This window comes from Leucoraja erinacea, chromosome 2, assembly GCF_028641065.1.
Source record: "Leucoraja erinacea ecotype New England chromosome 2, Leri_hhj_1, whole genome shotgun sequence".
NCBI classification, from domain to species: domain Eukaryota; kingdom Metazoa; phylum Chordata; class Chondrichthyes; order Rajiformes; family Rajidae; genus Leucoraja; species Leucoraja erinaceus.
Window position 1 is genome coordinate 4346358 of NC_073378.1, and position 27448 is coordinate 4373805.

Here is a 27448-nt window from a genome sequence, read left to right on the forward strand (position 1 = left end):
CTTCGAGCCTGCACCGCCATTCAATATGATCATGGCTGATCATCCAACTCAGTATCCCGTACCTGCCTTCTCTCCATACCCCCTGATCCCTTTAGCCACAAGGTCCACATCTAGCTCCCTCTTAAATATAACCAATTAACTGGCCTCAACTACCCTCTGTGGCAGAGAGTTCCAGAGATTCACCACTCTTTGTGTGAAAAAAGTTTTTCTCATCTCGGTTTTAAAGGACCTCCCCCTTATCCTTAAGCTGTGACCCCTTGTCCTGGACTTTCCCAACATCGGGAACAATCTTCCTGCATCTAGCCTGTCCAACCCCTTAAGAATTTTGTAAGTTTCTATAAGATCCCCCCTCAATCTCCTAAATTCTAGAGAGTATAAACCAAGTCTATCCAGTCTTTCTTCATAAGACAGTCCTGACATCCCAGGAATCAGTCTGGTGAACCTTCTCTGCACTACCTCTATGGCAATAATGTCCTTCCTCAGATTTGGAGACCAAAACTGTACGCAATACTCCAGGTGTGGTCTCACCAAGACCCTGTACAACTGCAGTAGAACCTCCCTGCTCCTATACTCAACTCATCTGCCTTCGTCAGGCCCCAACCCCCACACGTGCTGTGTGTTCACCATCCCCTCTGACCTCCCCCTCTCTGATACGGAACGGTCCGTCCTCACCAGAGGCCTCACCTTTGTTCCCCTCCGACCCCACCTCAACGAGTTCCGGGTCCCCCACAACGTCAAGCTCTTCTTCCGCCTCCACCTCTGGGCCTTTATCTATGGGAAGGAGTCCTCACCACCCAGTGATCACCCCTTCTCCCATCTCCAACGGACCCCCTTCACTCTTGGACTCCCCCGGATGGCCCGCTACCTTCTTTAGACCTTTTCATTTCCAACTGCCAGCGGGACATCAACCGCCTCAACTTTCCCACTCCCCTTACTCACTCTAACCTCTCCCCCCCTGAACGTACAGCCCTCCGCTCACTCTGCAGCAACCCCGACTTGATAATCAAACCCGCCGACAAGGGAGGGGCCCGTGGTAGTCTGGTGCGCTGAGTCCAGGCGACAACTCTCAGACACCTCTTCCTACTTACAGTATCCTTGGACCATGACCCCACAGACGAGCACCAGACCTGAATATCACATACCATTTCTGATTTCATTACTTCCGGCTCTCTGCCCTCTACAGCCTCCAACCTTATCGTTCCCCAGCCCCGCACGGCCAGATTTTATCATCGCCCCAAAATCCACAAACAGAACTGTCCTGGCAGACCCATTGTTTCTGCTTGTTCATGTCCCACCAAATTAATTTCCACATACCTCGACTCCATCCTATCTCCCCTGGTCCAATCCCTCTACACCTATGTCCAAGACATCTCACATGCTGTTGACTTCCATTTTCCAGGCCCCCCACTCCCTCATCTTTACTATGGATGTCCAGTCACTCTACACCTCCATCCCCCACCAGGAGGGTCTGAAAGCCCTCTGTTTCTTCCTCGACCACAGAACCAGCCAATTTCCATCCACTAATACTCTCCTCTACCTGGCAGAGCTGGTCCTTACCCTCAATAACTTCTCCTTCGACTCCTCCCATTTCCTCCAAATCCAAGGCGTTGCTATGGGCACTCGCATGTGCCCCAGCTATGCCTGCCTATTTGTAGGGTATGTCGAACAATCCCTGTTCCAGGTGTACACTGGCCCTATCCCCGAACTCCACCTCTGCTATATTGATGACTGCGATGGTTCCACCTCCTGCGCCCATGCAGAACTCACTGACTTCATCAACTTCACCACTAACTTCCATCCTGCACTGAAATTTACTTGGACCATCTCCGCCATCTCCCTACAATTGCTAGATCTTACCGTCCCCATCACAGGAGACAGACTATTAACTGACATCTATTACAAACCCACTGACTCCCACCGCTATCTACACTGCACTCCTTCCCACCCTGCTTCCTGCAAAGACTGCATCCCCTACTCACAATTCCTCCGTCTACGCCGCACCATCCAGGTCATTGGAGATGTCCTCATTCTTTAGAGAACTGGAGTTCCCCTCTTCCATTAAAGATGAGGCTCTCACCAGGTTCTCCTCGATATTCCGCAGCACCCCCTCCCTCCATTTGTAACAAGGACAGAGTCCCCCTTGTCCTCACCTTCCACCACATCAGCCGTCGCACACAGCATATAATCCTCCAACATTTTCACCACCTCCAACGAGATCCCACAACTGGCCACATCTTCCCATCTCCACCCCTTTCTGCTTTCCGCAGAGACCGTTCTGTCTGAAACTCCCTGGTCAACTTGTCCCTTCCCACCCAAACCACCCCCTCCCCAGGTACTTTCCCCTGCAACCGCAGGTGATGCAACACCTGTCCCTTTACCTCCCCCCTTTGACTCCATCCAAGGCCTCCTGCAGTCTTTCCAGGTGAGGCAGTGGTTCACTTGCACCACCTCCAACCTCATCTACTGTATCCGCTGTTCTGGGTGTCAACTCCTGTATATCGGCGAGACCAAGTGCAGGCTCGGCAATCTCTTCACTGAGTCCGCCTTAAACTATCTGCTCTCCTGGTTGCTCAGCACTTTAACTCCCCTCCCATTCCCAATCTGACCTTTCTGTCTTGAACCCCCCACCATTGTCAGAGTGAGGCCCAGTGCAAATTGGAGGAACAGCGCCTCATATTTCACTTGGGCAGCTTCCACCCCAGCGGGATGAACATTGACTTCTCTAACTTCAAATAGCCCTTGCTTTCCCTCTCTCTCCATCCCCTCCCTCTTCCCAGTTTCCCACCAGTCTTACTGTCTCTGACTACATTCTATCTCTATCCCACCCACTCCCCTGACATCAGTCTGAAGAAGGGTCTCGACTCGAAATGTCACCCATTCCTTATCTCTAGAGATGCTGCCTGTCCCGCTGAGTTACTCCAGCATTTTGTGTCTACCTTCGATTCATCAAATGTTTCTCTGGTGAGGAACATGCTGTTCTGTGATGAGCATATTTAGAAAGTCATTCTCCAGTATATATGTTTATAATTTTTTCAATCATTAAACGTTCGGGCAGCATGTTGGCATAGTAGTAGAGCTACTGCCTTTCAGCGCCAGAGACCCGGGTTCAATCCTGACTACAGGTGCTTGTGTCTGCGGAGTTTGTACGGAGTGTTCCCCGTGATCTGCGTGGGTTTTCTCCGAGATCTTCGGTTTCCTTCCACACTCCAAAAACGTACAGGTTTGTAGGTTAATTGGCTTGGTATCAATGTATAAATATATAATTGCTCCTAGTGTGCGTAGGATTGTGTTAAAGTGCGGGGGGTCGCTGGTCGGTGTGGACTTGGTGGGCGGAAGGGGTCTGTTCCCGCGCTGTATCTTTAAACAAAACCAAAAAAAAATGAAAGCTGTATTGTTTTGTTTTTAGACGGCAGTTTCTGAAATGAAGTGCTGTAAGGCCCAATGTGTGTGCATGGGAGAACCAGGCGGCATTGGTTTGCAAGGACGTACTGGCCCGAAGGCAAGTGAATCATCTCTTTACTCTTCCTACTGCTTCTTTCTTCAGATTGCTGATAGATGTTCAGGAACATAAAGTACTGTCCTTTTTCCACCCATTGCTTAATCGAGCTTTTGATGTTAATTTAGGGTGGTTTTTAATCCCAGGTCGTCTGAAGGGCATTTAAAGGCTACCCCTGCCGGGACTGCAGCTTCGCCGGTGGTGCAAATGCTGGGAAGTTGAGCTGCGGCTGCAGAGCGTCCAGGTGGTGGTAAGTTGGTCCGGCCGTTTGAGAACTTTGGACACAGTCTTCGGGGGAATTTTCAGTCCAAGAATATTGTAGATCTTTCCCACATCCTTTATGAGGGGGAGAATGGAATGAATTCTGCTGTGGGGGGGAAAATGCATTTATCTGGTTTAATCAATCTCTGTAAAGCTTTGGTTCAAAGTGATTTTGTTTAAAAGTGCCATATAAATAAATTTTGCCCCTTATTATTTCCCTCCTTAATCGAGCCTTTAGGGAGGTTCCTACCCCCTCAGAATTTTCGAAAATATTGTCATCTTTCCCCCTTTTCGGCGCCACTGTTTTTTGATTTCCCCTCCCCCCCCCCGTTTTTATTTAAATGTAGGTTTCTGAGGTCCCCAATAAATTGTGTCATGAATTTTCCTATGCCCAAAATAAAAATAACCATAACTAATCTGAATTCATCTAAACTTTCATCTTAATTCATCTAAATATATAAGTATATACCAATAATAAACCTGAAGGTAAACCAGTAGAATGCATTTCGAGACGTTGTAATAACTTACTGTCTACTTTGTTAATGATTGCACTTTAAAAATGATTTGTTTTTAACCCCCAATCTCCTGCTCTCTACCTGGTTTAGCAAAAGGTCCGAATGGCAACATTCCGATGAAAACTGAAGGCTGCTTTTGTTTCTTACTGAGCCCTGTGACATTTATCAGGCAACACATTAAAGAAGGTAGACAAAAGTGCTGGAGAATCTCAGCGAGTGCAGCAGCATCTATGGAGCGAAGGAAATAGGCAACGTTTCGGCCCGAAACGTTGCCTATTTCCTTCGCTCCATAGATGCTGCTGCACCCGCTGAGTTTCTCCAGCACTTTTATCTACCTTCGATTTTCCAGCATCTGCAGTTCCTTCTTAAACACATTAAAGATATGTTTGGCTCGTACATAGATACATTCGAAAGAAGCCAACTTAACGATCTTCCAACATTGAATAGGATAAATATATATTTTTCCTGGAACATTAGACTACTTCAAGCTTAGTTTCATTTGGCGTTGATCAATGGCATGCACCAGCATCAGCATCAGCCTGTAAGGGGAACTAAAGCAGCTGGAACCATTGTGAGCACGGGTCTCAATTATTTAGGAGAGGAACGGCATGGGCACCGAATGGATAATTTGGTGAAACATGCCAGATCTATGCTTGTTCACATCTGCTAGCCTTCTGGCTACACATTCAGCAGTAAATTAGTCAAAAGATAAAAGAAACTGCAGATATTAGCAAACTGAATTAAAAACTGAACTCATCTGTGGAAGGGAAACGCGTGTCAGAAATTCAGATTAATGTAGATCAGAATATTACCTTGCTTCTCATGAAAGGCAATCAAACTGAAACATTGAGACACATGGAACTGAAGATAGAAACATAGAAACATAGAAATTAGGTGCAGGAGTAGGCCATTCGGCCCTTCGAGCCTGCACCGCCATTCAATATGATCATGGCTGATCATCCAACTCAGTATCCCGCACCTGCCTTCTCTCCATACCCTCTGATCCCCTTAGCCACAAGAGCCACATCTAACTCCCTCTTAAATATAGCCAATGAACTGGCCTCAACTACCCTCTGTGGCAGAGAGTTCCAGAGATTCCCCACTCTCTGCGTGAAAAAAGTTCTTCTCATCTCGGTTTTAAAGGATTTCCCCTTTATCCTTAGGCTGTGACCCCTTGTCCTGGACTTCCCCAACATCGGGAGCAATCTTCCTGCATCTAACCTGTCCAACCCCTTAAGAATTTTGTAAGTTTCTATAAGATCCCCCCTCAATCTCCTAAATTCTAGAGAGTATAAACCAAGTCTATCCAGTCTTTCTTCATAAGACAGTGACAGTCCTGACATCCCAAGATGCTGTAATCTGGGTGACACACAGTACTGGAATAATTCAGTGGGTCTGGCAACATCTCTGAATGACATGGATAGGAGATGTTTATGGGTCGAAATGTTGACTATCCATCTCCTTCAACCGAAACGTCAATTATCCCTGTCCTCAGGAAATGTTGCCCGACCCATTGAGTTATTCCTGCACTTTGTGTTACAAACTGTAACATGGACTCCACAGGTACTGCCTGACTTGATGAGTATTTCCAGCATCTCCAAATTCATTACAGGCAGCAAGGTTGGTCCAAGGAGAAATAGCTGTAGAGGTTTTAGATTATTTTCCACTTTGCCCAAAAAAACAAATTTAAACCTTACCTCCGTAGTCACTTTTAGCTCTGCAGCCTGTGAAATTAACCAACAAAGATGTAATGTATTCTCCAAGCAATTTTTCACAGAGCAGAATTGGAGCAGAATTCTCTATAGAGAATGCATATGCTACCACAAGTAGGTTTTCCCGGAATTCAATGTATATCATCTATTCCTGTTTTCATACATGGTAAAGAACCAACCATCTCAATAACTCAGCGGTCAGGCAGCATCTCTGGAGAAAAGAAATAGGTGACATTTAAGTCTGAAGAAGGGTTCTGACCCTAAACATCACTCATTCCTTTTCTCCAGAGTTGCTGCCTGACCCTCTGAGTTATTCCAGCACTTTGTGTCTGTTTTTGGTATAACCTAGCATCTGCAGTTCCTTTGCACACTATCATCTCTGTAAGTGGGTGAATGAAGTTCAGAACCTCTAAAATTGGTGGATTACAGGCATTGACAGAGGACATATCCATTTAATAGAATACAGATTTTGGCAAGTTAAAATTGAATGTATTTTCATTAAATTGTTTTGTAAAGTATCGACATTTTTATTTCATGGAAGAAATCGAAAAATACATGAAATTGGTGGACTGATGTTATACACACCGATATTATTAATGCTGCTTGTTCAATTTCCCTTTAATTTGAAGGAATTGATCATTTCAGTAGATGTGGGATGTTTGGTGCAACCTTTCATCTGCACTAGTTTCAAGTCTCTGTGGTGAATTGGTTGATTTATTTGATATTTTAGGTTACATTTTTGCAATATTTTTGTTTTCAGGATATGAGCCATTATTCACAAATGTTAAAATAAACTTAAAATTGAATCATACAATGGATGATCAATATAATTAAAAGCTTATAGACACTAAATCAAACTTTCCTTTGTGTTATTAAATTTAGTTTTAAAATCCATGTGTTTACATAACAATTAGTGTTAAAAGTAACAAGTTTGAGGAGTTAATTTTCTTGACAACATGAATGTAGTTATCTCTCCGGAGAATTCATACCATAGGGATGGGGGGGGGGGACTGGGGGGGGGACTGGAAGGGTTGATATGCAGATGAAGGCTGGAGATGAAAAGACAGTAGACTTGAGCCAAGTGGATTAAAGAGATGTGAATTGTGTAATTAGAGGAAGGAATGTAGGTTGAAGGGAAAAGTGTTTGTAAACATATTTGATTCAAAAGACAATTTACATTAGCAACCTCCAATTTGGAGGAGTAGACTACATATAAATCACTGACTACTTTGGAGAGTTTGTTCTGTAAACGAGTTTAATGTTTTATGTAAACTGTACATTGGATTTATTTACACAAAAAATATTTATGTCGCTCAGTTAGAATGTGACATTAATTGAATTTTTCAGGATTATTTTATATTAGACCATCAACTCTGTGCTAAAGTAACTGGGTCGCTTGATGGCTCCTCTCAGTTTGGAATTAGAAGACAAAATCCAGTTGTTACTGTTTAAAGGCATGCTAGGAACAAGGCTTTATAAAGGATATGCTCTTTATACTGTCACGATGTTTTCACCACATTGTGTTTTATTTTTGTTTGTTATTTCAAATGTCTCGGAATATTGTCAACTCAATGTTCGTCCTGCTGTTTTGGGGTTTTACTATATCTCTTGCATACCAAATGTCTGACCATGGTAAGACACAAAATGACACAAAATGCTGGAGTAACTCAGCGGGACAGGCAGCATCTCTGGAGAGAAGGAATGGATGACGTTTTGTGTCCCACTGAGTTACTCCAGCATTTTGTGTCTATCTTCGGTTTAAACCCACATCTGCACTTCTTTCCCACACACACACTAAGAATTTTCTTTTAATCTTTTCCCGTATCCCAGCTATTGCTATTATAAATCAGAGCATTGAGTTGGGATGTAATGTTAAAATTGTACACGGCATTGGTGAGGCCAATTCTGGAGTATGGTGTACAATTTTTGTCGCCTAATTATAGGAAGGATATCAACAAAATAGAGAGAGTACAGAGGAGATTTATTAGAATGTTGCCTGGGTTTCAGCAACTAAGTTACAGAGAAAGGTTGAACAAGTCAGGGCTTTATTCTTTGGAGCGCAGAAGGTTAAGGGGGGACTTGATAGAGGTCTTTAAAATAATGAGAGGGATAGACAGAGTTGACGTGGATAAGCTTTTCCCACTGAGAGTAGGGAAGATTCAAACAAGGGGACATGACTTGAGAATTAAGGGACAGAAGTTTAGGGGTAACATGAGGGGGAACTTCTTTATTCAGAGAGTGGTGGCTGTGTGGAATGAGCTTCCAGTGAAGGTGGTGGAGGCAGGTTCGTTTTTATCATTTAAAAATAAATTGGATAGTTATATGGACGGGAAAGGAATGGAGGGTTATGGTCTGAGCGCAGGTATATGGGACTAGGGGAGAATACGTGTTCGGCACGGACTAGAAGGGTCGAGATGTCCTGTTTCTGTGCTGTAATTGTTATATGGTTATAATGTTATTGCCACTTCTCTGAAGGCAATTTAATTTGTTTTTCTTTGATCCAAATTCACACTTCTTCTGATATTTGTTTGGCAATTGTGACACACAGCTGCAGATGTGTATTGATTGATCCAATATTAACTCAGGAACATAATCATAGCAGATTTTAAATCACATTTTTAAGTTCATTTGTATATATCTCTGTCCCAGAAAGGCGTCCAATAAGCAAGAATAAAATACCTTCTAAATGACAAGGAACGGGGCTCCCTCCAACACTCCAGCTGTGATTTCCTTACGAGCTGAAGACTAATAGTGGTTTTCTTAGGTGCTCTTGAGCCTTTTTCTTAGCTCATTTAAAACCCCGGTTTTTTACCGTTTTTCACGTCACCTTCTGATGATGTCACCTTTACACCACACCCAGCAGCTCCGGTGAGTTTAAAAAAAATCGGTGCTGACTTTAAACCGGCTTTTTTTTGCAATTTTTGCAGGAGAGAAGCTCAATGCCGTGCCTTAATGCTCCATGGCGCCACCGGAAGTCCCCTTGACACCCTTAATGACTAAAAATCTATCAATCACAAAACAATTTAAACAATTATAAAATACTTACAAAATTTAAAGTTATTACATTTTTTTAAAGCAGATAAAAATCTGAAATATTTTTTCCAAAATTTGAAGTATGGGTTTTGTAAACGTACAGTTGGACTAGTATTCAAGCGACACGAGATACTGTGGTTGCAGTTTCTTGAGTTAAAAAAAAAAAAACATTTGCTTGGGGAACTCTAATGAAGATTTCCGACCTGAAATGTCGCCTGTCCATTCCCTTCCTATACTCTGCCCGATGCGGAGTGTGTGGAGGGCTCCGCCGGGTCTCCATTGTTCTTCCCCCTCCCTCACGGTGGTCCCCCTATGCTGGGTCCTCCTCTGTTCCAGTGGTGTCCTCATGGTCCATCCTTGTCTGTCACCATCGACAACCGCATGGATTTCAAATACTGATTTGAGATGATTTATCAAATATCTTGCTCTACTAAGAACATGTTGACTTGTGTATTTAGGGTGAAAGAGGCACATATGGATACAATGGGACTCGCGGAGGTGAAGGATGCTCTGGTGGCAGAGGCAGCAAGGTGAGAGGTTACTCTGAAACTGCTGCTCGCTTCAGCGATATTTTGTCAAATGCATGTACATTCTGCGTCTTTCAATTTCATAATCATGTTCAATTTCGTATTTCAGGGCAGAAGAGGTTATCGTGGAGCCAAGGTAAATATGATGCAATTATATGATGAAAATGATCTTGATTGAATATTTTCTTTAACCTCATTTGAAATTTAATAGCGTATTAAATCTCAACATTCTACTACCACAGGCGAGCGATGGTGAAAATGGTACTGACGGAATAAATGGAGCGCAGGTATTTATTTTCAAATGAAGATTTACACAAAGTGGTGACTTACAAATATAAGATGCATATTAATTGACTGCTGCGTTCTTACAGGGAATCCAGGGTACTTCCGGCGATTCTGGCGTGAAGGGCAACAGCGGTAAACCGGTAAACACAAATTAGTCATTGTCATAACCAAGTTTGTACTATTCCTTTGTGAAGACCTGACCTACTTGAATAGACGCAAAATGATCTAAACCACATGTGCAGGATGTAGACTGATCTTGTGTTCTTAACCTTAATGTTTTAATGTTATTGCTGTCTTCAGCTACGGATCTTCCCCTGCATGGTGGACAAATCAGGACTTGTTAATGGAATAAATAAACTCCCCTTGCTGAGTGAGTAAGATAGCATGAGCTGCATGGATGAAACTCAAGATCAGCAATGCCTGACCCTACTTTAGATGTTCCTGCCCAGCAGCATATTTGCACATTTATTTTACAATTTCTATATATAGCATAGGAGCAAAGTTTTAAATTACATGAAAGAAAACAAGATTCAAGTTTAAGGTATGGGGTAAATTTAAGTATAATTTCATGAGTCCATTATAATGAAAATTCCAGAGAGCTATATTCTTTATTTCTTCATTCAACATGTTATTTATTCTTTCAACAAGTTACATGCATTACTTATATTACTTATCCCAAACTGCCCAGACCCTCCAGTCCAGACTAAATTGTTTGTAAAAAGAATGTTTGTTGTATTTGTTAACTACTAGACTGAGTGGGACCCGTTGGGTCCCAGCTTCATAGGGGAGGGCTGGTCCCCCAACGCAATTTTCCACCTCTCCACCAATTCCAATATTGTTGGCCAGTGGGGGGGGGGGAGCTTTCGGGAGCGCTAGTATGGGTGTTGTAGGCCGAAGGGACTGGTTTCCAGAGGGCAGTTTCATACAATTTCAAACAGAGTGCAAGGCCACCAAATTCAAGTGCAGTTTCATACCATTTCAAGCAGGGTGCAAGGCCGCCACATTCAAATGCATTTTCATACCATTTCAAGCAGGGCTCAAGGCCACCATAGACAGAGAATCGTGACCTCTCCCTCCTCCATCTTGCAGAGACTGGGCCACGTCCACACTTCCATGTTTTATGGTCCATTCCCCCTCCCACCAGAAGGGGCGTGGCCTTCATGGCATGATTGACAGGAGAGAGAATCTCAACATTTTTTATAACACTAGTAATTCTTTTATTTTTCATTGATGGGATAAATCATCAGCACCTCATGAGCGGAGGGGGACTCCGAGTAAGATGGCCAAAAATCACAGTCGCACGTGGTAGCGTTTTTTCTAAAATCAATATACAGCGCAAACAGGAAGTGGTCAAGATTAGACTTAATTATAGAGAAGGCACCATCACCTTTCAATAAGGCAACACCACTTTTCAGTAAGGCAAAGGCAACACCACTGTTGCATTTTCAAACCAACCACCACTTTTCTTCTCTTAGGAGTCTGCGTCCTATTTTTGGACTCTGGAATTTCAAATGTTGAATTCAAAAGCTGTGATATATTGATTTCTGAGGTAATATTGCTTGCCTTCATTTCTAGGGGAAAAAGGGGAAAAAAGGAATTCCAGGTGATCGTGGAGAGACTGGTTCACGTGGAAACCCTGTAAGTGTTCCTTGATGAAGAACTAGTTCCTGGGTAACTAACCAATGCAATTGATTAACAAGGCAAATAAAAGTCTATTGTAAAAAAAGGGAGCAGTGCCTAAACAAATGTAACACAGAAATATAGCTCTCTCTTAGAACTCGGAACAAGGTTAACTGCAAACGGAGAAGTGCTTATAACCAGGTATTGATAGTTAGCATTTTATCATTCTTCCAGTCTGGTTTAGACCTGCATGTGGATTTATTTTATAGGATGCACCTGGTAAGACTGAATGGATGGATTTTTTTGGTTAAATTTATATATATATATATATATATATATGTGTGTATATATATATATATATATATATATATATATATATATATATATATGTGTGTGTGTGTGTATATATATATATATATGTATGTATATATATATATATATATATATGTGTGTGTGTATATATATATATATATATATATATGTGTGTGTGTATATATATATATATATGTGTGTGTGTGTATATATATATATATATATATATATATATATATATATGTATATATATATATATATATATATATATATATCTACACATATATGAGTTATTCAATGATACATTTTAAAATGTGTTGGAGTTTTTACAATGGGCAGGACTGTTTGCTAAACCTTACTTCTCAATCCATGCTATGTTAGGTATGTCAGACAACTGATGAAACCGTTGAATTACCATTTCATAAATAGCATATTTACACATTTCCATTAAATTTGAGTGGAAGCACTTTTGTTTTCCTCTCTTAAGGGGCTGTCCCACTTGGGCGACATTTGCGCGTCATTTACGCGACATAATTTATGCGTCATGACACATGACGTGCGCGTCGTGACGCACACATGATGCGTGCATGGTGCGCATTACGCGCGCATGGCCCGTGGTGACGTAGGCAGTGACGTGCAGTCGCGCGCGGCGCCCCAGGATTTTGGGATGTACAAAATCTTCGCTCGCCATCTGCGTGATGCGCAAATGACACCCAAGTGGGACAGGCCCTTAATTCTCTGGGCGGGCACACTGTAATAATATAGGAAACTGCCTGTTTGTAAAATACATGTTGGGTTGTCAAAGAGAATAATTATCTGTTATATATTGAACAGAATTGCTGCAAACCTCTGGGGATGCAACTCTAAGGGCCTTTCTACTTCAATATACATTGTTGATTAATGTATTTGAAGGATTTAATAGGATCAAGACCATTGTCATTGGTGATTGAGTCTAGAATAAGGAACCAATAGGGCCAGACTAATCATGGCCCATGTCAGAATTCATTTTTTTTTACACTAAAAGGTCAAAGAAAATCATACTGAGATGGGTGGAGGGAAAGGTAAGACTTGGACAGGTTGGGAGAGGGCGCAAAGAAGTGGCAGATGGAATACAGCATACCAAAGTGTGCTGTTGTGCATTTTGGTAGTAGGAATAATGGCATAGACTATTTTCTAAATGGGGAGAGAATTCAGAAATCGGAGGAGCAAAGGGAATTCAGAAATCGGAGGATCTAAATCTCCTGCTTCATATTGCTTGGGAAACTGATTCCTTGTTTACGATTCTTTTGCTGTTTGATGCGGCCACATGGAGTCATGGGATTAACACTGTACAGTGATGCAATCACTCTCTACTCATGAAATGGAGAGGGTTTGAGTTTCACTTGTCCTTTCTTCCTAGCTGATTTTTCTCAGATGGCTCCAGATCCAAAGAGGCTTAAAGTAGTTGTGAGCTCCATTAGTTCAGACAAAGATATACAAATGTTCAATCATTATGAGGCAATTGACACTTCCACTAGAGAGCTTCACTTTTGTCTCCAATATTGTCGCAGATTGTGATAAACCACAGATTTCTGAAGCACACACTCATTAAGAACAAATATTATGAAACAATCATTTTGTTTAGAGATACAGCGTGGAAACAGTGGCTTTGGCCCACCAAGTTTATGCTGACCAGTCCTCACCTGTATGCGAGTTCTATCCTCCACACTAGGGACAATTGAGTGAATCCAATTAACCTACAAACTTATACATCCTTTGAATGTGGGAGGAAACTGGAGCACCCGGAGGAAAAACAGCGAGAACATACCAACTCTTTACAGACAAGCACCCGTTGGCAGAACTGAACCCAATTTTCTGGCGCTGTGAAGCCAGCAACTCTATCGCTGCCCCCAATTATCTATATATAATGTCTCACTTTTAAGAACCTCCTATCTGATTTCTTGTCTGCCTTCATCTTTATGATTTAGAAACATAGAAACATGGAAACATAGAAAATAGGTGCCGGAGTAGGCCATTCGGCCCTTTCGAGCCAGCACCGCCATTCATTGTGATCATGGCTGATCGTACCCTATCAATAACCCGTGCCTGCCTTCTCCCCATATCCCTTGACTCCACTATGCCCTAGAGCTCTATCTAACTCTCTCTTAAATCCATCCAATGATTTGGCCTCCACTGCCCTCTGTGGCAGGGAATTCCATAAATTCACAACTCTCTGGGCAAATTTTTTTTTTTCTCACCTCATTTAAATCAATCATACTACAATTTTGCTGTAGAATGTTAAGCAGAAGAGAAAAGTAAAATAGCAGACATGCCCACACAAACCCAAAACAATAATCCATGCTATGCTGGCAGAGAAAACTATACTTGAGTATATTGTAATGTTTTCTCCAGTCTATACTATCTGCAGAAAGATTGATGTCACCACATCAGTGGGGCCTTTAATTGCTGGCGAGTGAAGAATAAGTTCATAAGATATCGGAGCAGAATTAGGCCATTCAGCCCATCAAGTCAACTCCACCATTCAATCATAACTGATCTATCTTTCCTTCTCAAACCAATTCTCCTGCCTTCTCCCCATAACCCTTAATCTTACTAATAAAATAGGATGTGGGGTGGTGGTGGCGGGAGGGTAGGATGTGGAGATGGCTCCCCCGTTATGTCCCAAAATGGATAAATTCCATTTTAACACATTTGTATTAAACTGCATTCCTTAATGGTGCATCGTTAATTGATGCTTGCAGGAAATAATGTTTTTTGATGAATCGGTTGAATCTGGGGATTTTTCTGAGCTAGCCACTATCATGATTTTGATGACGTTTTCATGACTTTTTTTGCTGTTCCTTTTGTAGGGTGAACGTGGGGCTGACAGAAATGTTGAAGGTCCGCAGGGCGAAAAGGGAAATCCTGGCCAAGTGGTAAATTGTCTTTATTTGTCTTTGCAGTTGAATGTAGCTACTTACAGGCAGACTGTGTGCCGACCTTGATCTTTGTGGACTCAAACATTGCAGCAGCAATAACAAGGATGTTTTCTTTTACAGGGTAATCCAGGAAGCATTGGTATCCCAGGAAAACGTGGAGATCCAGGGCAGCCTGTAAGGAAGTTGACAGTTTCATTTGACAGACCTGTAGTTCCACTATATTCATTTACTTTAACTATCACTGATTCAAATTAAATACATTATTTCACATTTATTGAACCGAGTGTGATGTAAATAGAGAAAGATGATTACCATTTTATTAGTAGAAATATATTTCCTCTGTTAACTTAAAACTGTACGTGGCTGTAAAGTTCAATTAAATTAGTAGGCATTAAAAATGCGATATTTGATGCATAATGCTGTTAATCAATAAATAACCATATAACCATATAACAATTACAGCACGGAAACAGGCCATCTCGGCCCTACAAGTCCGTGCCGAACAACTTTTTTCCCTTAGTCCCACCTGCCTGCACTCATACTATAACCCTCCATTCTCTTCTCATTCATATGCCTATCCAATTTATTTTTAAATGATACCAATGAACCTGCCTCCACCACTTCCACTGGAAGCTCATTCCACACCGCTACCACTCTCTGAGTAAAGAAGTTCCCCCTATTTTGGATAGCTTAAAATAGCTCAGTACAATACACTCAGTGTATGAATTAACACTAGTTTAAGTAGTGGATGGGAACTCTTGTACAAAGGTGGCAGCATGCATTACAGAATGATGCCCGGTTTAGGTGATATTGCAAATTGAAGTTTGACAAACTTGGATTATTTTCTCTTAAATGCTGGAGGCCTAATCTCATTTTTACCATGTAAGCAGATTGTAGATAAAAAGGGGAGTGCTGTTTCTTTTTCATGGTTCTTGGTGAACAAGCACAGATTTACAATTGGAATAAGAAACTAATGGGAACGTTATATTTCCTTTCTTGTTTAGGGTCCTGACGGAGTGAGGGGACCACCGGGAGAGAAGGTGAGATCTTGTTTTTTTTTAATTTCCTTGATTGCAACGTTGACAGTGGAAAATAAGGCTGGCAAAGTGGAGGATAGCCCGAGAGTCTAACCTAGACCAGGGACAAACTCTACTGAACGTTTTTCCTTCCATTATTTATTATGTAAAAGAAAGTCAAGTCAAGTCAAGTTTATTTGTCACATACACATACGAGATGTGCAGTGAAATGAAAGTGGCAATGCTCGTGGACTTTTGTGCAAAAGACAAACAACAAAACAACCAAACAATACATAATATGTGTGCTATGATTGTGTTTATTGGTTGTTTGGTTGTTTGTCTTGTGCACAAAAGTCCGCGAGCATTGCCACTTTCATTTCACTGCACATCTCGTATGTGTATGTGACAAATAAACTTGACTTGACTTGACTTGGCTTGACTTGAGTCATCAAAGAGGTAGATAGGAGGGAGCAGTGCTGAACTACTATCTACATCTTTGATGGCCCACGGACTATCCTTGATCGGACTTTGTTGACTTTACCTTGCACGTCATTCCTTTACCATGTATCTGTACACTGTAAATTGATCGATTGTAATCATGTATTGTCTTTCTGCTGACTGGTTAGCACGCAACAGAAGCTTTTCACTGTACCTCGGTACACGAGACAATAATCTAACCTTTACTTAGTTCAGTGAGATTATTATGCATTTATTTAGCAAGAAACAATTACCATTTCATGTTGATTGGTATTGGTTTATTATTACAATACAATACAATTTATTTGTCGTCATTTGAACCTCATTGAGGTTCAAACGAAATTTGATTTCTGCAGTCATGCACACAAGGAAAAGATCCAAGACACAACACAATTTACACAAACATCCATCACAGCGCCGCTCCACGGAGCTCGGCCCCAACGACAACGGAGACCCGACAGAGAAAAGGTCGGGTTCTCCTTACAGGGAAAAGATTTTTAAAAGATTTTTGCTACGTGTACCAAATACAGTAAAAAAGCTTTTTGTCATGTTTGCCTGCTGCCAGTTGAATCATGTATGTAAGAGCCCAGTCCAGCCACTCTTCAACCCCACAGTAGATCGGGCAAAAGAAAAAATGTTGCAGAGTGCAGAGTTTAGCGTTACAGCTTTAGAGCATTCCATTTACAGAGAAAGTGTGCGGTAAGCAATGAGAATAGATTGGAAGATCAGGACCACCACCTTTAGCTTTTGAGAGGACCACTCGGTAGTCTGATAACTGCGGGGAATTAGCTGTTCCTGAATCTGGCAGTACCTGCTTTCAAGCTTCCATCCAATGGGACAGGATATAAGAGGGAATGACTGAAGTGAAAATGATCCGTGATAATGCTGGCTGTTTTCCTCAAGGCAACAGGAAAGCGAATGGTATGTTAGCATTCAAGTCAAGTCAAGTCAAGTTTATTTGTCACATACACATACGAGATGTGCAGTGAAATGAAAGTGGCAATGCTCGCGGAACAACAAAACAATCAAACAATACACAAACACACATCATATTAGTTTACATAATAAAAATGTCAGAGTGCAGAGTTTAGTGTTACAGCTTTAGAGCATTACATTTACAGAGAAAGTGTAGGGTCGGCAATGAGATAGATTGGAAGATCGGGACAACACCTTTCAGCGCATGGCAACGGACCACTTGCCTGACCGTAGCAGCTGATACAGTGCGTTGGGGGTGGAGAGGTCTCTCTGATTTTGCTCTGGAGTACCTCCTGCTTTATAGCTTCCTCCAATGGGGGTGAGGGAAAGAGGGAAGTGCTGAAGTGAAAATGAACGTGATAATGCAGAGCTTCTTTTCCTCAAGGCAAGCAATTCCCGAACCAGATGGTATGTTCCCGGACATTGCTTTCACCACCGCTGCGTAGAAGGGCTGGAGGATCCTCGGAGACAATCTGAATTTCCTCAATTGCCTGAGGTGGTAAAGGCGCTGCCTTGCCTTACTCACCAGTGCTGAGGCGTGTGATGACCATGTCATATCCTCAGAGATGTGGACTTACCCATTTATTTAAAACAGTCCATCACATTGCACATGGATCCCCAATAAACTTATCTCTCTCACTGCACTGTCCCACCCCGATGATGTCCTATCCTAAAGTCCATGATCAGCTCCATCAGCTAGCCCCCGGCTGGCGATAGGGGCAGGTCCCGAGGTTCTTACTGCAGTTGTACAGGTCTTGGTGAGACCACACCTGGGTATTGGTGTACAGTTTTGGTCTCCCAATCGCAGGAGGACCGCGGCCATAGAGGGAGTACAGAGAAGGTTCACCAGACTGATTCCTGGAGATCTCGGACTTTCATATGAAGAAAGACGGGAGAAGACTCGGCTTGTACTCGCTAGAATTTGAAGATTGAGGGGGGAATCCCTCCAGAAACTTACAAAATTCTTAAGGGGTTGGACAGGCTAGATGCAGGAAGATTGTTCCCGATGTTGGGGAAGTCCAGGACAAGGGGTCACAGCTTAAGGATAAGGGGGAATCAGCAGGAGCGAGATGAGAAAACCATTTTTCATCCAGAGAGTGGTGACTCTCTGCCAATCTCTGCGACAGAAGGTAGTTGAGGCCACAGTTCCCGGCTTATTTAAGAGGGAGTTAGATGTGGCCATGTGCTAAAGGGATCAACGGGTATGAAGAAGGCAGGGATGGGATACGGAGTCTCCCGTGCAGGGAGGAGATTTAAAAAAGTTGCCCCCTCCCTCCCAGGGCCGAATGGCCTACTCCTGCACACAACTTCTATGTTTCAATGACAATAAATGTAGATTGAAACATAGGGTTGAAAATAATAAAAAATGCGGACAGACTGTGCTGCATCACGCTTCTGTACGAGAGTTGCGCAGCAGTGCTACTAACTGGCATTCTGATACAGGTGCACAACCTTTTATTCAAAAGCCTTGGGACCAGACACTTGTCGGATTTCGTAAATTTTCGCATTTCCGAATGGAAATTTTTTAGCATAGATTAGGAAGGTAGCGCGGGCGGCTTGAAAAGTCTGGAGCGGCTGCCTCCTCCCCGGAGACCGGGGAATCATTGTAAATCATTGACTAAATGTTACTCGGCTTGTACTCGAGGGATTTTAGGAGATTGTGGTGGGGTCTTATAGGGTAAACTTTAATTCTTAGTCCCCTAAGGGGTCGGCGACTCTCAACATGGAGCTGGGGGCTCCGTTCCCGATGTTGGGGGCGTCCAGAACAAGGGGTCGACAGCTTAACTCCACCCCTGGCTGCGATCCTTTCCAGAATCCATGCCAGATGAGAAAAACGCCCGCAGCCCCAGCTGAGAGTGGCGGCCACAGCGCTGCAGAGCTTACTGCTGGCCGACCCGAAGGTATTGACCACTCCACAGCCTCTCCTACCAGGTAGGGGACTAAGAATTAGAGTTTCCCCCTTGTGGCCCCCCCCCTTCACATAAAAGCCCTCCAAACTAACTGACTAACATTTAAGCAATGATTTACAGATGTTTAAGTGTCTCCCGGTCTGGCGGTGAGGAGGCAGCCGCTACAGTAGCCTACAGACCTGGGTTGACCGTGGGTCGTGTCGGGTCAAGTTTGGCGCCAAACGCGAGCTTTGGTGTGCAGACGACATCCTGGAAAAAAATGGCCGGTTTCTGGAGTTTTTTGGGCCGGAACTCCTGATAAAAAGTTGTGCATTCTGATAGGATGTTTTCTACAATGCGCATGTCGAAATTGTAGAGAAGGACAGATCTCTGTTAACTCGGTTTAGATTCCTACAAATACTGTTTGACTTTTTCATTCACCATCACTCGTAATTAAGATTGTATTCGAAGTAGCCGAGTTTTAAATGATACCTAGTTTGAAATAATATTTAAAAGTATTCATAGTACTAAATAATACTTTCCTCTGTGCGCAGGGTCCACAAGCAGCTGCAGGTGGTAAAGGTCACAAAGGAGATCCAGGAAACCGAGGCTCGCAGGTAGTCAACAGTAGCATTAAAATGTACGATGCATTGTGCATTAAATATACATGCAACAGTTAAACATTTTTCTGACAGATAAAATTAATACTGAGCTTCAATTGCTTTTCTAAAGTTTCTTTTGCAATGCCCTTGGTATTTGCTTGATTTATTCTGTTTGAGTTAAATGAGTGGTGTCAAATAGCCTGTTTCCACGCTGTATAACTGTGACTATGGGTCACTCTAGAGAATAATATGGATCTCACATTGAAGGTATTTTGCAGAGGGTCCTCTTGTTGAAAAATAGTGAAGGTCACTGTCTTTGGGGGGGGCATCCAAGTAAGTTGTGGCACAGGGTCTCTTGTTTTTATGCTAGTCTTTGCATCACCAGTCTAAACATTGGATTGCACGGCACTCACTTTATAATTGTAGCGAAGGTGTCTAAAGGGCTATAATGGTAGGTGGTATGTGTGTTTACTTTTCACACCAGAACAATCACCACAGTGGTGCAGACTCATCGGACCACACTCATAGCCGATCAGAGTCATTAGGCCTTTGCATGTGATGGTATAGTGTACAACTGCAGCAAAAGGCACACACTATCACACACTCGCTCCTCTGCTACTTCCCATTCCTTCCCCTCCCATGTCACCTACCCCATACCCTCACTCCTCCACTCCTGCATTCTGCCAATGGCTCTCTATTAACCATATAACCATACAACAATTACAGCACGGAAACAGGCCATCTCGGCCCTACAAGTCCGTGCCGAACAACTTTTTTCCCTTAGTCCCACCTGCCTGCACTCATACCATAACCCTCCATTCCCTTCTCATCCATATGCCTATCCAATTTATTTTTAAATGATACCAATGAACCTGCCTCCACCACTTCCACTGGAAGCTCATTCCACACCGCTACCACTCTCTGCGTAAAGAAGTTCCCCCTCATATTACCCCTAAACTTCTGTCCCTTAATTCTGAAGTCATGTCCTCTTGTTTGAATCTTCCCTACTCTCAAAGGGAAAAAGCTTATCCACATCAACTCTGTCTATCCCTCTCATCATTTTAAAGACCTCTATCAAGTCCCCTCTTAACCTTCTGCACTCCAGAGAATAAAGACCTAACTTATTCAACCTATCTCTGTAACTTAGTTGTTGAAACCCAGGCAACATTCTAGTAAATCTCCTCTGTACTCTCTATTTTGTTGACAATTTACCATTAAGAAGTTTACCATTAAGAAGCTTCCCTTCCCTTCCCTTCTCCCACTTACCCTCAATGGCAAATCCTTTTTCACAACTCCCTCCCTTGTCACCTTCAAGCTTATTACTACATGTGGTCCTCCACTTTTCATGAGTACATAAGTTGTAGGATCATTGGGCCCCATCAAATTGACACCGCCATTCAATCATTACTTTATCTTTCCTACTCAACCCCATTCTCCTGCCTTCGCCCCATAACCCGACACCCGTACTAATCCCGAATCTGTCAATCTGTGCCTATTCCCTCAGGCCATCAGACTACTCAACACACTTAAGAAAATTCCATGAACAGTACCCAAACAAAGACAAACAAACTGTGAAAATAACTTTGGCTCAATGTCTCCAGTACGAAATTTGCACTTTTTCTATATTGCACCTTTCATTGTTGCACCCTGTTTAAAATACCTCAAAGTTTTTGCTACATTTGGCATACTGTGAATATTTTAATATTTTAAATAATGTCTGTCAATTGATGTTGCCTTAAAATATACCCAATGACTTTCCTCCACAGCCATAAAGTGGCAATGACTTGATTTCCACAAATTCACCACCATCTGACATAAGAAATTCCTCCTCATCACCTTTCTAAAGGTACGTCCTTTTATTCTGAGGCTACGGCCTCTGGCCCTAGACTTTCCCATGAGTGGAAATGTCCCACACACATCAAGGAAGCATCCTGCACAATTAACTATGTCTTATCTCCACTCACCTAAGCATCATCATTCAATTATTTCCAATTATTCCCCCTATTGAGGAGGCCAGATCTCAGAGGCTGGAACCTCTTGTCCCCACCTCTTCAATGTTTGTCCTGATATTTCTTTCCCTTCTCCCCCTCGCTTATTGCCAGCCGTTTTGGATCATCTCCATTGTTAACCTTTCCCAGTCTTGTTGTTGGCCAAGTTAACATGCCCTCCATAAACTGGAAGGTTGCACTGGTTGCATTTGGCACTCACAACTGTGCAATGTAAATGAAACTTGGACCTCAAAGTGAGTTGTGGCTTCCATGTACACACATGTCTGATGTGGCCCAGTCCCTGATGCAATCAGCCGAGTGCTTTTTTTCCTCTCTCTCTCTCCCTCTCCCTCTCCGTCTCCCTGTCTCCCTCTCTCTGTCTGTCTGTCTCCCCGTCTGTCTGTCTCTCTGTCCGTCTGTCTCTATTCATCCGTCTGTCTGTCTCTCTGTCCGTCTGTCTCCCCGTCTGTCTGTCTCTCCGCCTGTCCTCTCTCATCTGTCCTTCTCTCCGTCTGTCCTTCTCTCCGTCTGTCCGTCTCTCTCCGTCTGTCCGTCTGTCTCTCTGTCTGTCTGTCTCTCTCTGTCTGTCTGTCTCTCTGTCTGTCTGTCTCTCTCTCTGTCTGTCTGTCTCTGTCTCTGTCTGTCTGTCTGTCTGTCTCTCTCTGTCTCACTCTGTCTCTCTCTCTGTTTGTCTCTCTCTCTCTCTCTCTCTGTCTCTCTCTGTCTCTCTCTCTCTCTCTCTCTCTCTCTCTCTCTCTCTCTCTCTCTCTCTCTCTCTCTCTCTCTCTCTCTCTCTCTCTGTCTCTCTCTCTCTGTCTGTCTGTCTCTCTCTCGATCTCTCTCTCTGTCTCTCTCTCTCTCTCTCTCTCTCTCTCTCTCTCTGTCTGTCTCTCTGTCTGTCTGTCTCTCTGTCTCTCTGTCTGTCTGTCTGTCTCTCTCTCTCTGTCTCTCTCTCTCTCTGTCTGTCTCTCTCTCTCTCTCTCTCTCTCTCTCTCTCTCGGTCTTGATCGCCCTATCTCTTGGAACTTGCTTTCTCTCTTTGGAAACAATATTCAAAATGTCTCTCTCTCTCTCTCACACTTGCCGGCTTGCTCTCTTGGACTCTGGGCTCTCTCTCTCTCTCTCTCTCTCTCTCTCTCTCTCTCTCTATCTCTCTCTGTCTGTCTCGCTCTCTGCCTGTCTCGCTCTCTGACTGTCTCTGTATATATTTCTATCTCGCTCTCTCTCTCTCTCTATCTCAATTTAATTTCAATTAATTAAACAAATCTGGAAGTAAAGCCTGAAGTAAAGATTGAATGAGTGGATTGTTAAAAAGATCCTTCCAATTGAGCAATGTGTCCCAGTCTGGCCCAAATGTGATTCTTAGCCTACTAACGTGTTCTATATCTACATGCCTCCACATTCCATGGGCAATGCCTTCCCAATGACACAGAGGAATACATTTGACATTATGTCCTTATACGATCATAATTCCCTGTAACCCATTACAGTATTTCAGATTCAGATTCAGATTCAGATTCAATTTTAATTGTCATTGTCAGTGTACAGTACAGAGACAACGAAATGCAGTTAGCATCTCCCTTGAAGAGCGACATAGCAAACAATTTGAATAAAAAAAAATAATAAGTGTCCGGGGGGGGGGGGGGGGGGTGATTGGCAGTCACCGAGGTACGTTGTTTAGTAGAGTGACAGCCGCCGGAAAGAAGCTGTTCCTCGACCTGCTGGTTCGGCAACGGAGAGACCTGTAACGCCTCCCGGATGGTAGGAGGGTAAACAGTCCATGGTTGGGGTGAGAGCAGTCCTTGGCGATGCTCAGCGCCCTCCGCAGACAGCGCTTGCTTTGGACTTGTATTTGTCCCATACTCACAACTCCACCCGTGATTACACCACTTCCAAAGTTGGTGTAATTTATAGCCATCAATTGATCTGCGATTGTCCAGGAAATGTAAGTGTATGGCTCACGATATCTTATCATTACCCATTGGCTTTGATTCAGTGATCTTAAGGCTAACTTTTTTTTAGAAAATGATTCAAAACTACTGTGGTGAGAGAGTGAACAACTGATTTAGTTTGGTTTAATTGAGAGATACATTGTGGAAACATTGTGGCCGTTCGCCCACCGTGAGTCCGGGCGTGCAACGATCCCCACACATTAGCGCTGCCCAACACACAATAGGGGGCAATTTTACAATTGTACCAAGCTACAAACCTGGATGTCTTTGGAGTGTGGGAGGAAACCAAAGATCTCGGAGAAAACCCACTCAGGTCACGTACAACTCCATATAGACAAGCACCCGTTGTCAGGATTGCACCCGGGTCTCAAATCCAGGACAAATAGACTCAGAAATAGTTGCTTTCCGAGAATTATAACTACTATTAATTCAAATTCACACATGCACTGACTACACCGCCCAACACGGACTTCCATCTGTATATATGTATATATGTATGTAGCGCCGCAGAAATTGTTCACCTATCCCCCCCCCCCCCCCCCCTTCCCCCCCCTTCTCCCTTCTGTTTTTTGTTTTTCTGTTTCTTGTTTTTTGTGCTAAATTGTATGTATGCACTGAGTACGAGCAGCTTTCAGTTTCACTGTACATGTATAGTGACAATAAAATGGCATATATAGGTGCTGTAAGGCAGTAACTCTATCACTATGCCACACCAAACAGTAGTGAAACTGTTAACGACAAGCTAAAAAACAAGGGGAGTTATACATGGAAGTGCAACTAGCTGATATGTTAGATGGAATTTACGTTTGATTAAGTTCTGTCTTAAATAAAATAGTACTGTGCCCGATAATAGTTTGTGCAAGCTTTGCCCATAACAATGCTGCTGCTTGAACTGTTACACTTCCCTGCTATTTACTGTTGCTATGCCCCTGGGGGAAAGGATTTTCGGTTCAGCAGATGAATTAATTGAGTTGAGACATGCCCATGCTGAATTTAATGCATTCATTTAACTCAATGATCTATTCTTGATAAGACAGCCAAGGACAAATAGTCTCAAATTCATGGCTCAACTCTGTATTATCCTTGCTGTCTGGAAAGTGTAATCTACATGGACTGCAATAATGCAGCAATAACATAGTCACGTGGTGACTTGCCCACACCAGCTAACATGTCCCAGCTACACTAGTCCCCCTTGCCTGCATTTGGTCCCTATCCCTCCAAACCTGTCCTATCCATGTACCTGTCTAACTGTTTCTTTAATGTTGGGATAGTCCCAGCCTCAACTACCTCATCTGGCAGCTTGTTCCATACACTCATCACCCTTTATGTGAAAAAAATACCTCTCGATTCTTATTAAATGTTTTCCCCTTCACCTTAAGTGAACATGCAACAAAACTAACTGTAGAAATGTGTAAAACTAGTAATTTAACTGAACTTGCCATCTTTAAACCAATGTTAAACTCAAATTACATAGAAACATACAAACAGAGAAAATAGATGCAGGAGTAGGCCATTCGGCCCTTCGAGCCTGCACCGCCATTCAATATGATCATGGCTGATCATCCAACTCAGTATCCCATACCTGCCTTCTCTCCATACCCCCTGATCTCTTTAGCCACAAGGGCCACATCTAACTCCATCTTAAATATAGCCAATGAACTGGCCTCAACTACCTTCTCTGGCAGAGAATACCAGAGATTCACCACTCTGTGTAAAAAGTGATTTTCTCATCTCGGTCCTAAAAGACTTCCCCCTTATCCTTAAACTGTGACCCCTTGTTCAGGACTTCTCCAACATCGGGAATAATCTTCCTGCATCTAGCCTGTCCAACCGCTTAAGAATTTTGTAAGTTTCTATAAGATCCCCCCTCAATCTTCTAAATTCTAGCGAGTACGAGTCTATCCAGTCTTTCTTCATATTAAAATCCTGACATCCCAGGAATCAGTCTGGTGAACCTTCTCTGTACTCCCTCTATGGCAAGAATGTCTTTCCTCAGATTAGGAGACCAAAACTGTACGCAATACTCCAGGTGTGGTCTCACCAAGACCCTGTACAACTGCAGTAGAACCTCCCTGCTCTTATACTCAAATCCTTTTGCTATGAAAGCTAACATACCATTCGCTTTCTTCACTGACTGCTGCACCTGCATGCCTACCTTCAATGACTGGTGTACCATGACACCCAGGTCTCATTGCATCTTCCCTTTTCCTAGTCGGCCACCATTTAGATAATAGTCTGCTTTCCTGTTTTTGCCACCAAAATGGATAACCTCACATGTATCCACATTATACTGCATCTGCCAAACATTTGCCCACTCACCCAGCCTATCCAAGTCACCTTGCAGCTTCCTAGCATCCTCCTCACAGCTAACACTGCCCCCCCGCTTAGTGTCATCCACAAACTTGGAGATATTGCATTCAATTCCCTCATCCAGATCATTAATATATATTGTAAATAGCTGGGGTCCCAGTACTGAGCCTTGCGGTACCCCACTAGTCACTGCCTGCTATTCTGAAAAGGACCCGTTTACTCCTACTCTTTGCTTCCTGTTTGCCAGCCAGTTCTCTATCCACATCAATACTGAACCCCCAATACCGTGTGCTTTAAGTTTGTATGCTAATCTCTTATGTGGGACCTTGTCGAAAGCCTTCTGGAAGTCCAGATACACCACATCCACTGGTTCTCCCCTATCCACGCTACTAGTTACATCTTCGAAAAATTCTATAAGATTCGTCAGACATGATTTACCTTTCGTAAATCCATGCTGACTTTGTCCAATGATTTCACCACTTTCCAAATGTGCTGCTATCTCATCTTTAATAACTGACTCTAGCAGTTTCCCCACTACCGATGTTAGGCTAACTGGTCTGTAATTCCCTGTTTTCTCTCTCCCTCCCTTTTTAAAAAGTGGGGTTACATTAGCTACCCTCCTGTCCTCAGGAACTACTCCAGAATTACACTGCACCTTATTTGGGCCAGGTGACAATAGACTGCCCTTGAAACCTTCCTTTGGTTTAAATAGGTCCTTTGTATGGTGTACTTGGCCATGTTGCTGGTCATTAACTGGTTAAAATAAATAATTTTACTTATCTTTATCAAGAAAATAGTATAGCTCAAATTCCTAAAGGATTAGAAATTCCTTTGAAAAAAAATGTACAGTTTGGCACAACTTGCAAGGTCCAATTTTAAAAATCACAGCATGAAAATAACTTTAAGTGCCATGCAAGCCAAGCTGTTTATTCTAATCAAGCCTGCCAACAAATCATTACATTAGCTTATAATGCAGATTACAAACATATGAACAGTCACTACTTGGTATAATATGAAGTTTGTACTGTTGCCTCACTCATTAAATCTTAAGTGGTAATAATTAAAGTGGAGAGAATAATTTTAAGCCTTTGATACTTTCTAATAAAGTTTTTGGAAATGCAAACAAAAAAACAGCTGTAGGACATATAATTTATGATTCCTCTTTGGATTTGCAACAGAGCATCAGCTGGGGCAAACTAAGACTGGTTTTCATCATGTTGATTTAGAACAGACCCACTTCTTTGCCTGGAGATGTATTGCTGATGTGTGCGCTATCACAGCAGCATACTCGCTCACTACAATTTTGACATGCCTTTTCTTGTTATAGGGGCCACCTGGTTCTACTGGACCTCCAGGTCGAAAAGGAGAACTGGGAGTCCGAGGTCGACAGGTTTGTAGTAAAACTGAAACGGCGTAACGGCGAGGCTTCATGTGGTTTTAGGTCAGATTTGTGAAATTGTAATTATTTGGCTGCACCATTATGATGAGGACAATTATGCTATTGAATGATGATTTATTAACAATATGAGTTTACAATTTACAGTCATTGTAAATTGGCTG

General features: G+C 42.8%; 2 protein-coding genes across 2 annotated transcripts in view; both read left to right on the top strand.

Annotated features, from left to right (window-relative positions):
- The window catches only part of LOC129716290 (collagen alpha-6(VI) chain-like), a 77846-nt gene extending 61934 nt beyond the window's left edge, over positions 1-15912 (top strand). Inside the window, exons 12-20 of the mRNA XM_055666163.1 lie at positions 3407-3499; positions 9476-9547; positions 9654-9680; positions 9787-9831; positions 9916-9969; positions 11405-11467; positions 14611-14676; positions 14800-14853; positions 15684-15912. Of these exons, the coding sequence (XP_055522138.1) occupies positions 3407-3499; positions 9476-9547; positions 9654-9680; positions 9787-9831; positions 9916-9969; positions 11405-11467; positions 14611-14676; positions 14800-14853; positions 15684-15809 (600 nt within the window). The 3' untranslated portion in view covers positions 15810-15912. The remainder of the gene's footprint in view (positions 1-3406; positions 3500-9475; positions 9548-9653; positions 9681-9786; positions 9832-9915; positions 9970-11404; positions 11468-14610; positions 14677-14799; positions 14854-15683) is intronic.
- Positions 15913-19573: 3661 nt separating this feature from the next.
- The window catches only part of LOC129706624 (collagen alpha-4(VI) chain-like), a 55068-nt gene continuing 47193 nt past the window's right edge, over positions 19574-27448 (top strand). The window contains exons 1-2 of the mRNA XM_055650985.1: positions 19574-19653; positions 27216-27278. The gene's annotated coding sequence lies outside the window, so the exon portion shown is untranslated. The remainder of the gene's footprint in view (positions 19654-27215; positions 27279-27448) is intronic.